Source organism: Phascolarctos cinereus, unplaced genomic scaffold, assembly GCF_003287225.1.
Source record: "Phascolarctos cinereus isolate Bilbo 61053 unplaced genomic scaffold, phaCin_HiC Scaffold_4;HRSCAF=312, whole genome shotgun sequence".
Lineage (NCBI taxonomy): Eukaryota > Metazoa > Chordata > Mammalia > Diprotodontia > Phascolarctidae > Phascolarctos > Phascolarctos cinereus.
Window position 1 is genome coordinate 3220046 of NW_027555847.1, and position 13938 is coordinate 3233983.

The window sequence follows — 13938 nt, forward strand, 5'->3', positions numbered from 1 at the left end:
CTGGAGATGACTGAGGCTGGTGGCGGAGAGGGGACATGGAGAGATTGGAGCACCACACCAGGAAGGACTTGATGGCGAGAAGGGTGGAGCCCTCCCAGCTCTGAGCCCAAATCTCGGCTCTCCTGGGATCTGGGATGAGCCACCTTGACCCCTGTGGGACTCAGCTTCCTTGTGATCCCTGGATCTGTGTTATCTGACCGATGGACTCGGACCCTTCCAAACTGTCCCCGGAGAACCCCCCACTATGCAGCTGCTGGAGAACGGATGCTTGGACTAGTCAGACCTAAAGATTCTCCTCTAACATTGATGCCTCAGGAGATTACCCATGAGGATACTAAGACCTTCCCAAGATCCTGTGGCTGGCCAGCAGCAAAGCCAGGATTGGATCACAGGCTTTCTGACTCCTCAGACATCCTGGGCTGACTTTGGGGGCTTGGTCACTCCACCTCCTCCACCATCCCATCCCCCCTCCTTTCCTTTCTTCTCGCTCCCTCCCTTCCTGAATCAACCAGGGTGGTATTCCAGCAGGTGCACAGACCCCAGAATGTGGACGTGCAATGGGTGGGGGGAGGGGGTGGCAGGCGCGTGCTCTGGGGCCCAGCAGGTGTTAAGCAAGTACTGGGTTGGCAGCTGTAGCATGCGCCTCCAGCTCCCTCCTCCTCCTCCCCACTGCCACCCACCAGCCATGGTCATGCACACTTACAGAGTAATGGTGGACAGTTCTGACATCTTGCAAGAGTGCTGCTGAGCCCGCTTTGGCCTGCAGTAACATTTCTGCACGCAGTTGCTGAGTGTGACAAGATTAGCGCTTCCGTCAGCTGGGGGAAACTGAGGCACATTCATTCAACACTTTTCATGGACATAGCATCCAAATGCCACTTGCTGGTCAAGCCACGGATGGGAATGAGGAAGCAAAAGCCTCATGCAGGAAGAGTAGGCCACACCAAAGCACGTACATCTAACAACACAAATGTCACCGCAGGCAGGCACGCAGACTGGGGAGGTACATTTATTACCCGACATGTTAAGAAGGCAAGATATTTTGACGGCATCTCATGCAGGTGTTTAGGGCCCCCAAAGGGGTTTGTGGGACACCTCCAAGGATAGCCACAACCCTGGGCTGCAGGATCAAGCTGGAATCTCTAGTCTACCTTGGGGCATGCTCAAACAGTGGGGTTGGGGTTGGGCAGGGAACAGTGGGGGAATCCTCACTTGTGCAGGACACAAAGGTCTCCTTACTCCCTTCCTGCTTCCCCTCCTTAGGTACTCATACCCCTAACATTGGAAGATGCTGAGGGAGACATCTAGAAATCATTGCTGGGGAATTTGAAATTCTTAATAAAATTCCAAGGAAGGCCATGGGATTATGAGAAATCTCAGAGTCAAAAAGACAAGGAAGTCACGCCTTCTGAGAAGTACTCAAGCAGGTTCTGCTAGTCAACCACTCATCTTGAGGAAGAATGTAAAAAAGTGTTATGATGGTAAAGCCCCGTGCTGCCTGAGCCTGGCCATTCTCCCCCTCGTTCCTCTGCCTCTCTTCAGGGGCTAGAAACAATGGGTGGAGGAAGACTCCTCCCTCTCCTCAGCACACTCTTGGTCCTCCATGGACCTGGAAATTCCTGCTTCTCTCCTTCCATGGGTGAAGAGGAAAGATTGAGCTCAAGAACTAAGATTTCGTGTTCTGTTATAAGACTATTCTTCGACTTGAGGTCTATTTGTTTATCTTGCATGGACAAGTTTCTGTGAACTTGATTAATTCTTGAAATAGATTCTGATCTTGTATCTGTACGTCTTTCTATCTACATATGTGTGTGTCGCCTGTTCTCAATCCCTAAAAGAACAGTCATTGGCTCTTCATTCTCTTGTCCACGTGGGTCACTATCCTTCATCTCATCTAGGACTGGGAAAGCTGGGCGGCCCTCGACAACCAAGCAAACTTCTCTGAGTCAAAGACCTGCAAGTTGGAAGGTGATTCAAAGCCCATCTGGCCAAACCCACACCTGAACAAGACTCACCTCTCCAACATCTCTGACGAGGGCTTGTCCAGCCTTTGACTGAAGATTTCTTGTGAGAAACCAGTCATCTCCCAAAGCTCCCAGTTCTGCTTTTAGAGATGTCTAATTGTTGGGGAGGTCTTCTTTATATCAAGACTGAATTTTCACCTTTGCAGCCTCCACCTGTCGCTTCTAGTTTGGCTTTCTGGGACCAAGCAGAACCAGCCTGATCCCTCTTGCATGTGGCAGCCTTTTGGACACCTTAGTATAGCTGTCCTCTCACTGCTAAGTCCTCTGTAGGGTGCACATCCCATTCCTTCAACCAGTCTTCACATGTCATTCCACAGTTATCTCACTCACCTCATCTCCCTCCTCTAGACATTTTCTAGCTCATTTATGTCCTTCCTAAAATGCAATGTGCAGAGCTAAGCCCAAGACGTCAGTGGCGTGACCACTGGAACCATGACCTCTATGGTTGTGGACACACTGTCTCTCTAATGTAGCCTGAGAGAGCATTAACTCTGTTGGCCACCATGGCATATGGTTGGCTCAAATCCAGCTGGTCAGCCACTGACCCCCCACCCCCTTATCTTATTCACAGGTGCTGTTGTCTAGCCACACCTCCTCCATTCATCTTGAACTTGTAAGGTTCCTTTTTAAATATGAATTTAAGGCTTCATGTTTATCATGGTTAAATTCATGTTAGTTGATTCTATCCAAGTCTGGTGGCAGCTTTTTTGATCTCAACTCTATCATCTATTGTGTCAACCATTCCTTCAAGCTTCATGGCACCTCCAGATGTGATGACTGTGGCTCCATCCAACTCATCATTGTTGGATATTGAACAATGGCCAAAGACATATACCAGGGGTATTCTGTTCAACAGTGCTGTCAAAGATGTCATTGAACCATTAATGACTCTACCTTTGGATTGGTTATTTAACCAGCTCCAAATCCACCTAACTGTCCTATCATCTAGCCCACATCTCTCCATTTTGTCCACAAGGATAGTGTGAGAAACTTTATCAAGTGCTTTGTGGAAATCTAGTGTAGTGTATCGACAGCATTTCTCTGATCTGTTAGACCAGACTGAAAAGAGAATGGGTTCAGTATGGCATGATCTGTTCTTAGTGAAGCCATGGTAGCTTTTTGTGATCAATGCTCCCCCTTCTAAATGTCCACAAACCACCCTTTTAATAACATCTTCCAGAATTTTGCCAGGATGAGAAGTCAAGCTTCATATCCTTTGGTTTACAGATTATTTTCTCCTTCCTTCTCTGGGATACATCAAAGATCACTGACAGGCCCAGCAATCATATCAATCAGATCTTCCAGTCCCCAAAGATGTAGTTGGTCTGGACCTGGTGACTTGTCCTTATCAAGAGCAGCTGAGTGTTCTCTTACCATCTCACTCATTTCCTGTTGACTCCAAGTTAGATGTTCTTGTTAGATCAGAGCCAGTCTCTCCTTGGCAGAGAAATGCTTTCACCCTTCAAAGGATCCATGATTTCATCCGTGTAGCCTCTTTCTTCATGGTGTAATTACAACATGTCCAGCTTTCTTGGCCCATCCTGCTCTCATGGCCCCACCCCACATACTAGGGCCCCTGTTCTAGTCCTATTACAAGGGCACCATGGAGGCCATCCATCTGGTATCTCTCAGTCTCACCACACAACTGGCCCATACACCTTTGGGATGAATGACAAACATTAAACCCTCCCAGTGTTAGCAGCATCAGCATCCCATAGCCCCCACACAGCAGTCCTGTCCCTTCTGGGCCCCTTCTCTTATCCACAACATAGCTACAAAGACCATTTCAGTCCTCCTCACCATCACCACCAGACTCAGCTCATTCTGGGCTCTCCTGCTCCCCACACAATTCCTAAAGGATTCTTTCCTCATTACCTGACTTTGTTTCTCTCTTTTACACATTGGTGATGAACTCTGTGCAGACACTTTCCTCCTCATGTTTGGTCTTCAGAATTTCATGCTGGAGTTAAATTCACACCCCTTGGGCTGACTTCCCCTACAGGATTCTTCCTGTCCCCTGCCCTGGGGCCTCCTCAGTCCAGAACTTCACTCCAACCCTGTGACACCTTCTTCTGAGAGATTGATTTGTCCCCAAACTGTCATCATAAGGCAAGTGCATGGGCCAATCATGCCTTCATTTCTCTTTGGGCTCTGCTCCATATTCTCTGGATTTTTTCTGCCATAGTTGGGTATAGATACCCTCTCCCTGTTGTCCTTTCAATGCCTCTTTATGTGCTGTCTTCACCTATTAAACTGTAGGTTTCAGGAAGGCAGGGACTGTCTTTTTCTACTGTTGTCTTTATAATCCTAGCACTTGGCACAGTGCCAGGAACACAATAAAGGCTTAATAAATGCTTGTTGACTTGACTGTTGACTCCTTTCAATGAATCCTTTGAAATTCACTTTCCCCAAATCTAGGACACGTACTTTCTTTTTGTTCAAGAATTCTGAGTTGGAGCGCTCATTGTCCCAACTGCTCTTCTCAATCCCGAGAGTGACCAGGTCATCCTTGGTGGTCAGAAGGATGTCCACAGTAGCAATTCCACTGGCTGCTTCCTCTGCCTTCTGAAGAAGGAAATCGTCATTAACCCACCAATGCATCACCTGTTTGTCTCCAACCAATACTCAATGTTCAGGGCAGCGAGGTGGCCCAGTGGATACAGCACTGGGCTCGGAATCAGGAAGACTCCCCTTCCTGAGTTCAACTCTGGACTCAGGCACTTCTTAGCTGTGTGACTCTGGGCAAGTCACTTCACCCTGTCTGCCTCAGCTCCTCACCTGCTGAATGAGCTGAAGGAAACAGCAAACCACGCCAGTGTCTCTACCAAGAAAACCCCCAGTGGGGTCATGGAGAGTCGAATGTGACTGAAACGACTAAACGACAGCAACAGTGTCCAGATGTTTGCAAGCTCTCATCAGCACAGCTTCCTTTATCCATTGCCTGGTCTGTAATCTCCTTCCTGAACTCATCTAATTTTTTCTTACATCCTGTGTTTCTGGTAAACCCCAACAACCACATTGCTTCTATCTGTTCTATTTACTCTCCCCTACATGTTCTCCACCATGACTTCCTCCTCCCCACATTGGGTCTCTGGAATTCCTTACATGAGTATATATGTTCTATTCTCAAATGGCCTCCTCCCCCACCTCCTTCCTTGGTTTTTTTCCTGGTGAATAGGCTGCTCTTCCAGAATCAGAGTCTAATCCTGAGCTCCATGCCATAATGTCTCCGTGATATCAATGAGGTCCAATAGGTCTCCTTGGGTTAACAACTGTAGCACCCTCTGCTTCTTATACACACTTGGCACATTTGTCTATGGTTATCTGAGGACCTGCCTTATCCTTGGACAGGGCACACTATACTAGGAAGGGTTCAGAAACCCTGGATCCCAGAACCCCAGTAACATTTCTTGTGTTGGGTCTGCACTCTAAATGCCCCTTACTATACAGTGCCTCTTCCAGCCCTGCTTTCGATGAGGAGTGGTCTGGGTCCCAAAGTTGTCTTCCTTTTCCTCTTCTCCTCTTCCTGCTCTCCTCTTCTCCTTCCCTTCCTCTTCTTCCTCCTCCTCTTTTTCTTCCTCCTTTCCTCCTCTTCTTCTCCTCTTCTCTTCCTTCTCTACTTCTCCCTAACATTTCATCAATAGTGTGTTCTCAGAAAGCTGCTACGATGGAAGGGATTTGATCAATTAATTCACATTAAGGTGTGAATGATTGACATCATCCTGTACCATGATTCACATGCAGCATAACAGATCAGAAGTCAGGAGACCTGGCTGGCTCAACCTCTGTGAGCCTCAGTTTTCCCCTTTGTACAAGTGACTTTTGTGCCGGACTGAGCATAGCCTAGAAGACACTAGAAGGTGTATAGAAGGGAGAGAGGAATGTGAAGCCGGTGTGGAGGCTGAGGTTTGTCTGCTGCCAAGCAGAGAGGATGGGCTCATCCCAGCCCCAACATAGCTCCAATATTTTGTATTTTGGGGCAGAATTGATGAAATGAACTTTAGGGGAAGAAAAAACTCACAGTGAGGATTTAACAAAAGTTTAAAATTATTTTCCTAGTTGAGATCAAGGGATAAAGCATAGACTTACTCTTACTTCGGGAACTCTTCTGGATTTTCTTGGCTACCTGGCTGGAGGTGATGGCTTCTAGCCCTTGGGAGTGCATGGAAAGAGCTGTAACTCTCCCTTCCAGAAACAGGCTGTCTAACCTCTGCTCCCCAGCGATGGTGACAGAGAACTAGTGGCCACACTGCTGAACCTTCCCTGCCCTCTCTCAAAACGACCTTGGATTCATCTTCTGTACATCTTTGTGTCTTACACGTTCTCTCTCCTCATTTTGTTTTTGGTGCTGGCTGATTGGTTGATTGACACTGATTGGTGCTTAGCAGCTTGGTAACCAGGAGAGTGGTGAAGATACAGTGGCCAAGATTGTTGTGATGACATTACTGGACGTCAAGGGCTTGGAAAGGTTGGAGGAGTTAGGAGTCCTTGGACACGTGCTCTCTGGCCAAATGTGTTATTATGTGCCCTTCACACATGGACCCTGGCAACATGGACTCTGGGTCTGTGTCCCTTCCCTTCATGTGTTCTCTGTGTGCTCACCCCCATTGGTCATATAGCATCCCATGGTGGCATGTACCCCATGTGGGACTGGGGGTAGAGGGAATCTTTTTGTTCCCTTATTCACTATGCTATTTTATTAAATGGTTTTGTTTTTACTTTGAAGCAATGCAGCTTCTGGCTAATTAGTGAAAGTAAATACACTGGTAAGAGCTCATAAACTATACTTTTGAGTGGATGTGAAGAGGGTCTGTGGGGGGTGCGTTCATGCATGTTGTGTGTGCCTGCATGTGTGTGTGTGTGTGTGTGTGTGTGTGTGCGTGCACATGCATGGTCAGGTGCTACGTGTAAGATGGAGATAATGGTGCCGGACCTGCCTAAGTCACAAGCCTGGCATGAGATCAGCTGGACATGGAGCTCTTCTTCCAGTATTGAGTATTAGGATCTCCCAGGCGTGTTGGAAGTGTTGCAAGAGATCATCTTTGTAAAATGTTTTGCAAGCTGTACAGTGTTATGGAATGATGAGGATGAGGACAATCCCAACTTTAGGTCCAGAGTGGGGGGCACCAAGTCCTCAGCCCCTGCTGCCTCCTTTTCTTTGCACTGCATCCTCGCCTCCTCTTTGTCAAGTGGACCAGCTCCTTTTCCCCATCCTGCCCCCTTGCAGACCTTAACTTTCCTCCCTGTTATTTGCAGAAACTCTCTTTGCCAGAGTGCTCTGTGTGTACTGGAGATGATGCCAGCCTGCTGCAGTTTCAACCTCCAAATCTCTATTCACAAAGCCTCTTTTCTCAATTCCTACTGAATGGGCTTCCACTGTCAGGTACTAGCCTCCTCAGGAAGTGATAGCCAAGTCAGAAGGGTTTGGGAAGTTCTCTCTGAGGGCAGAAAAGCTTTGGGTTTTCTTGATAATATTATCATACTCTAGAAGTCTATCCTCTGAGGCCAATGAGGCACACGCCAAGGGGGAAAACTCTGTGTGTGTGTGTGTGTGTGTGTGTGTGTGTGTGTGTGTGTGTATAAAGTAGAGAACCTTCATGGAAACCTGATGGAATGGGTAGAAACCTTGGGGAGAAGTTGGTGAGAATGCTGGTGGGAATCCGGACCTAGCAGGGACTTTGGAAAGGAACCTGAAAAAAGACCTGGCAGATGTAGGAGGTAGAACCTGCAGGGAATATTGCCCTTCCCAAGCACCCTTGTGCTTTGGTCCTCTTTATTATATATAAGGTGTCTCTACTGGAGAGTTGGTACAAACAGGCAACTACTGTTAATGATCACGGACAATGGACCAGGAGATAAGTGGCATGAGGGAGGGCACCCACAGGGAGTTGAGGTTGGGGCTGGGAAGGAGCAGAAAAGACAGAGATGGTTGATAAAAAGGAAGTGAAGAAAGGGCAGCATGTCATTAGGAGAAATTCTTGACCTCAATCTGAGAAAGGGCTACAGAAAGCAGCTTGGAAGAATTGATGAGACCCTATGGATGCCTATGAAGAGAGATGGGAAGAGACTCTTAAAATGGAGGTCAAGAGGAATAAAGAAGCCCCAGTGTGCTAATGGGGAGGGGGAGCTGCCTAGAAAACAGGCTCGGGCTGAACTAAAGGAAAATTAGCTCATGGCACAGTTTAATGAAAGAATCCTGAACAGGGAGTCATGAGCCCTGTGGCCTGGCCCTAACTCTGTCACCACTCCTGTGTGACTTTAGGACATTTATTAAACCTCTCTGAGTCTGTTTCTCCACCTGAAAATGGACTTGCCTTCTTGGGTCAAGCTGGGTAGGTTCAGGCGAGGGTGTCCCCACCAATGACAGGTTTGTACAGCTGGGCAACAATGAAGAGAACCTTGCATGAGGGTCCCTCAATGCTTTGTTCGCATTTCCTTAAAGAGATGTCAGAGAACAATAGGAGAGGATCAGAAAGGGAAGATTCCTCCAAAGATTCATGCTGCACTGGAGTCCCTGTGGACTAGATGACCATGACCCATCTGGTCACGGACCCTCCTCTTCCTGGCTTCCTGGCCAGCAGTGCTTAAGGCTCCACGTGGTGCAGAAATCCATCACCCGGTAGCTTAGTTAACAACGAGCCCCTTTAGATTCAGCCAGGCTGGTCATCCCACAGAAGACCACCATGAGGCACAGCTTCATAGGACCCGCCAAAGCTTGTATTCCACTGGCATGATCTTGGATGACCCTGGCTCCTCTCCATGCCAGGATGAGGCATTGAGCTATGCCAAGGTTGAAGCCAGATAACAGGTGGGAAACTACTTTGGGCAAGTTTGCTATGTTTTCTGTGTCCTTGAGCAGGGCTGTTACTCCAGAGGGCTGCTACCATGTTCTGTTCACGCAATATACCTCACCTTGAACTTAGGAGCATGCAGCCATGGACTGAGGCATGATGGGGATGAAAATGAAGGTGGCGATTCTACTTTTGGCATCTTTTGAAGAAGGCTATGAGAGAAGAAACAAGAGACGAGAGAAAGATTTGAGCTGAATAAGAAGGAGAAGGAGATTGCACTAGTATTGGAGTGGTTTGGGATGGTGAAGAAGAAAAGAGATGGAAGAAATTGAAACAAAAAATCAAGAACAGTCTCCTTGTTCAAGTAGGATCCAAAATTCTACATGACTTCTGTGAGAAAAGGCTGAAGGAGGAGCAGGACTGAGAGCAGTCAAGGAGGACTGATGTGTAAAGGCTCAGAGAGAAGGATGAGGAGAAGAGAATTGCCCAGAGGAAGAAAAGAAGAACTGGTGTAGTCTTAGATTGGAGGCTCTTCCTCAAGATGAGGGAATTCTCTGAGAAGGAAGAAGCTGTTGTCTTCCAAAGGTGATCTAGTAGGACCACAGAGGATTCCAGGGGAGAAATTAGCTGTGAGCGTCAGAGGAAAAGGGCAAGAGTGGTTGGTGATTCTCCCCTAAAGGGAAATGAGGCAACGATGGAGAGATCGGTCATCATGCCAGAGCACAACATATCCAAGGTATCACAGAGAACCTCCCAAGACAAGCCACCTTTGGTAATCCACGTGGGCACAAATGATATTGCCAGGGGAACCTAAAAGTATTGCCAAAACTAAGGAAGTCTTGGGCAAGAAAATGAAGACCAGAGTGGTTTAGATTGTGTTCCCCTCACTGCTGCCTTCCAAAGGTAAGAAATGCTGAGGAGAAACAATGATTTGGGGAGTGACTAGCTTGCTAAGAAGGTAGTGTCTGGGACTCCTGAACTATGGATGAAAATGTAGGAATGACATAGTCAGGGCCAGAGATGAAGCATGCTTAAGAAAGGCAAGTAATAATGAGTTTGCTTCCTGTCTTGAAAATCTAAACAAAAGAGCTTTGCAGTAAAGAAGGATGGAAGAGGGGCAGCTAGGTGGAGCAGTGGATAGAGCCCTGGCCCTGGATTCAGGAGGACCTGAGTTCAAATCTGACACATAACACTTACTAGCTGTGTGACCCTGGGCAAGTCACCTAACCCCATTGCCTAGCCAAAAAAAAAAAATCAGAGGCAAAGCAAAGATGTAGGGGCAGTTAGGTGGTGCAGTGCATAGAGCACTGGCCCTGAAGTCAGGAGGACCTGAGTTTAAATCCAGCCTCAGACCAAACATTTGACACTTACTAGTTGTGTGACTCTGGGCAAGTCACTTAACCCCAATTGCCAAAAGAAGAAGAAGAAGAAGAGAAGAAGAAGAAGAAGAAGAAGAAGAAGAAGAAGAAGAAGAAGAAGAAGAAGAAGAAGAAGAAGAAGAAGGATGGAAGAGGGAAAAAAAACTGCTTTGTAATCCACCAAGCTGGATACCATAGACAGAAAGAGCAATGAAGAAAGAGCTTGAGATGCTCATGAGACAAAATCCTGGAAAAGAGCATTGTAATGCCTCTGGATTCAAAGGTCTCCAAGCAAATGCCAAATTTTTATGCAACAAGCAACAGGAATTAGAGGTCCTAGTTAGTGCAAAAGAGGCAAACGAGACCTCACGTGTATCCTTGAGACTGGATGAGGATGGCAACCATGACTGGAATATGGCTCTATTCCAAAGAGACAGGACAGGTCAAAGTAAGGGCGGGGTGGAGCTGTATGTTAAGAAGGAATTCTTACAGCTTCTTTCTTATACGCAAGGAGATGCAAGAACATGGGATGAAAACATGATGGAGAGCTTTTGGATGAATGCCAAGAGAGAGGGAAACTGAAGTGATTTTGTCAGCTAGAGACCACTGGGGCAGAGAGAGGGAATAGGTGAGGGCTATGAGAAACAAGAGACCAGAAGCCCGAGTTACAGGCGGGATAGAATAGCGATGGGGAAGAATCATTCAGGCACCTGCCGAAATGCGCTCTCTCTGGGAGAAGCGGAAGAGCTATCAACTTCTTGATCGGCCTTAATGATAATTTAATTCTTCAAAGGGTGGAACAAGTAACACGGAGGAAGCTCTCTGTGGGATTGACCCTCAGGATCAGGGAAGACTGGGCTGCTGTGACGGAAGTGCCGGGAAGCCGAGGGAGAAGTGGACACTCCCTCCCAGAATCTGTGAAGGAGAAGGAAAGGAGATCTGGGCACAGGCAGACACGCCCCCGAGCTTTAGGGAGAGCGCATTTCAAGGGGTTCGGAGGAAGGATAGGCAGGGGGTCGTGGAATAAGGTTCTGAGGCAGACGGCAACCCAGGAGGGGCGGGAGACGCGTAAGAAGGGAAACAATCCCAGCGAGGAGGAAGAGCGGGAGTTCTCTGAAGAGACGGTCGCGGACACACTGGGAACTCACCAACCAGAGATGTAAAAGCTACAGAAAGAACGTGGAAGGAAGGATAGGTAACAAAGGATGAGAAGAGCAGGGCACGTCCTGCACAAACCATGTCAGGAAGGCTAAATAAAGCCCAAGACGAGCTGAGGCTGGAGAGGGAGCTGAGGGCGGCAAAAAGGCGGGGTTTTTTTATGCAGGATTGGGAGAAAAAGGAGAAGCAGAGAAGAGGTAGAATCTCTGTCTGGGGTGGATGGAATGACGAAGACTGACAAGAGCAGCGGCTCCGTCCTTTCCTTGTTTTTCTTTTCTCTGCCACTGAGCAAGACCTCCTAGAAAGGACCGACTAGAGGTGGTGGAGCCAAGCCCGAGATAAGTAAGGAGACCGCAGTGGAGCACCTTACAGCTCTGGATGGATTTGAGCCACTTGCCCAAAGGGACTCTAGCCTCGGGTCCTCAAAGACCTGTTCACTGGGACTTCTGAGCCACCATCACTGGCACCACCCAATCAAAAAGCATTCAGCAAGCAGTTACTAGAGCTCTGCGATTGGAGAAGTGCCAGCCTACCAGCTTTGCCTTTCTTTGTCTCCCCCATGCTTAGCACAATGCCTGGCACCCAATCAGAGCTTTAGAAATCAAATAGAGAGCGTACTGGAAGCATTTTGTGCACCTTAAAGCTCTATATAAGTGTAGCTATTAACAAATAGTTGTTGATTGACCAAGAAAAGGTAGGGGGAGGGAGGGGAGAACAGAATCCACAGTTCTTGACTTCAATTCCTGGGGAAATTCTAGAATGGGTCACTAAAGAGACAGTCAATGAGCATCTAGAAAAGGGAGCCACCCAAAGAATGCGAAGATCCCATCCAGAGGTGGCCACCATGTCAGAGAAACCAGGGGAGACTTGTATGAACTGACACAGAGAGAAGCGAGCAGAACCAGGAGAAGTCTGGTCAACAGCGTGACCAAGCGTAGTTCCAGAAGACACATCGCTCTCCTGGCGACAGAGCGCATTGGGCTCAAAATGAGGAATTTGGGGGGCGTGGCCAACACAGGAATTCGCTTCACTTGTCTCCGCATATTTGTCATAAAGGGTTTTGTTTTTCTTTCTTTTTCAAGGTGGGGGTGGGTGAGGAGATGGGGGGGTTTCATTAATAGAAAAAAAATTAAATTAGTTTTAGGAAAGAATCTTTTAAAAAGGAAAAGGTCATTCCAGACTAACCTTGTTTCTTTTTTTTGAAGGAGTCGTTGGAGTATTAGATCAGGGGAAATCAGTTATTCTTTATCAAGCCTTTGAGGGAAATGTCTCAAGCTATTCTTGTGGAAAAGAAGTGAATGAGAAGATGATGTAATTAGATGGCCTTGGTATTAGTTGACTGAAAGGGCTTAAAGAGGAGCCATTAGTGGTTGATTATGAATTGGCAGGTCTCTAGGGAGGTGCCCCAGGGCTCTGTTTGACCCTAAGATGTTTAACTTTTTAATCACTGACTGAGATATAGGCATCGGAGAGTACATGCTTCCATTCTGCAGATGACAAAGCTGATTGGGACAGCTAACACACTGCATGATAGAATCAGGCTATTTGGCCCACATCTAGTAAGATAAAATTCAGTAAGGATAAATGCATTTTTACAATTGCATTTAAAAATCAATTTCACAAACACAGTTGGGGGGGTATGTTTGAGATAGAATGTGTCTGAACATGACATGAAAATGAACGTGCTTGGGTCTGGATATGGCCATTTAAAGAATGAGGCTCACAGCTACAGATTAGCCTGAGAAGGGCAGCCTGGATGGCGAGGGGCCTGGATTCCAGGTTACATGAGGATCAGTTAAAAGAAGTGGGCGTGCTTGGTACAGAGAGAGAAGACTGGGGGTGGGGGGATATGAGAGCTGTTTCCAAGCATCTGAAGAGAAATTGTCTGCAGAAAGGATGAGCCACACCTGTCTGGCCCCAGAGGGCTGAACCAGGAACAAGGGGAGAGGCGGCACAGAAAGGCAGATTTAATCTGGTCCTGACTCCTAGCCCAGGGCTCCATCTGCTGATCATTCCACTGTTAAGCAGCTGAGTGTCATGTCTTTATGTCCTTCTATTAGTCAGAGAGCTCAGTGGTTAGAGCATAGTGTTAGCATGGCCAAGGCCATGAGCTCCACCCGTAGCTAAGGTCACAAATACCTGGCTGCCCTCTGTGAGCTCCATTCACCAGATCCACACAGGATCCACAATTCCTCTAGTTTGGAATGAGACAGTGCTGAGGACTGTCAGTGACCTGTGAAAGATAATGATGGCAAATGGGAGGGGTGCCACAGGGCCCAGGGAGGAGTGATATTGGCCTGACTTTCAAGAAAGGCTAGAGAAGAGAGTCTAGATTCTTGGCAAAATCCTAGACTACATTATGAATGGAACAGCTGGGGAGCGGCTTGGAAAGGAAGCCAGGGTCCCAAGGAACAGGTCAGGGTATCCTTGAGGGCCAGATGCAGAAATGAGGCCCCCAGTGGCTACAGTGCAGGCAGGTGGGCCAGGAGATGGCTGAAGAACCAGACTCCCAGAGTGGTCACTCATGAGGTCTCAGAGAGATGTCTCTTGTAGCATAACCCAGAGATCTCTCCTCAAACCTAGGATTTCCATTAGGAATTTGGATGG

General features: G+C 47.6%; 1 protein-coding gene across 1 annotated transcript in view; it reads right to left on the reverse strand.

Annotated features, from left to right (window-relative positions):
• ADCYAP1R1 (ADCYAP receptor type I) overlaps positions 1–13938 on the reverse strand; it is a 69431-nt gene that overhangs the window by 14629 nt on the left and 40864 nt on the right. Inside the window, exon 15 of the mRNA XM_020964439.1 lies at positions 704–787. Within this exon, the coding sequence (XP_020820098.1) occupies positions 704–787 (84 nt within the window). The remainder of the gene's footprint in view (positions 1–703; positions 788–13938) is intronic.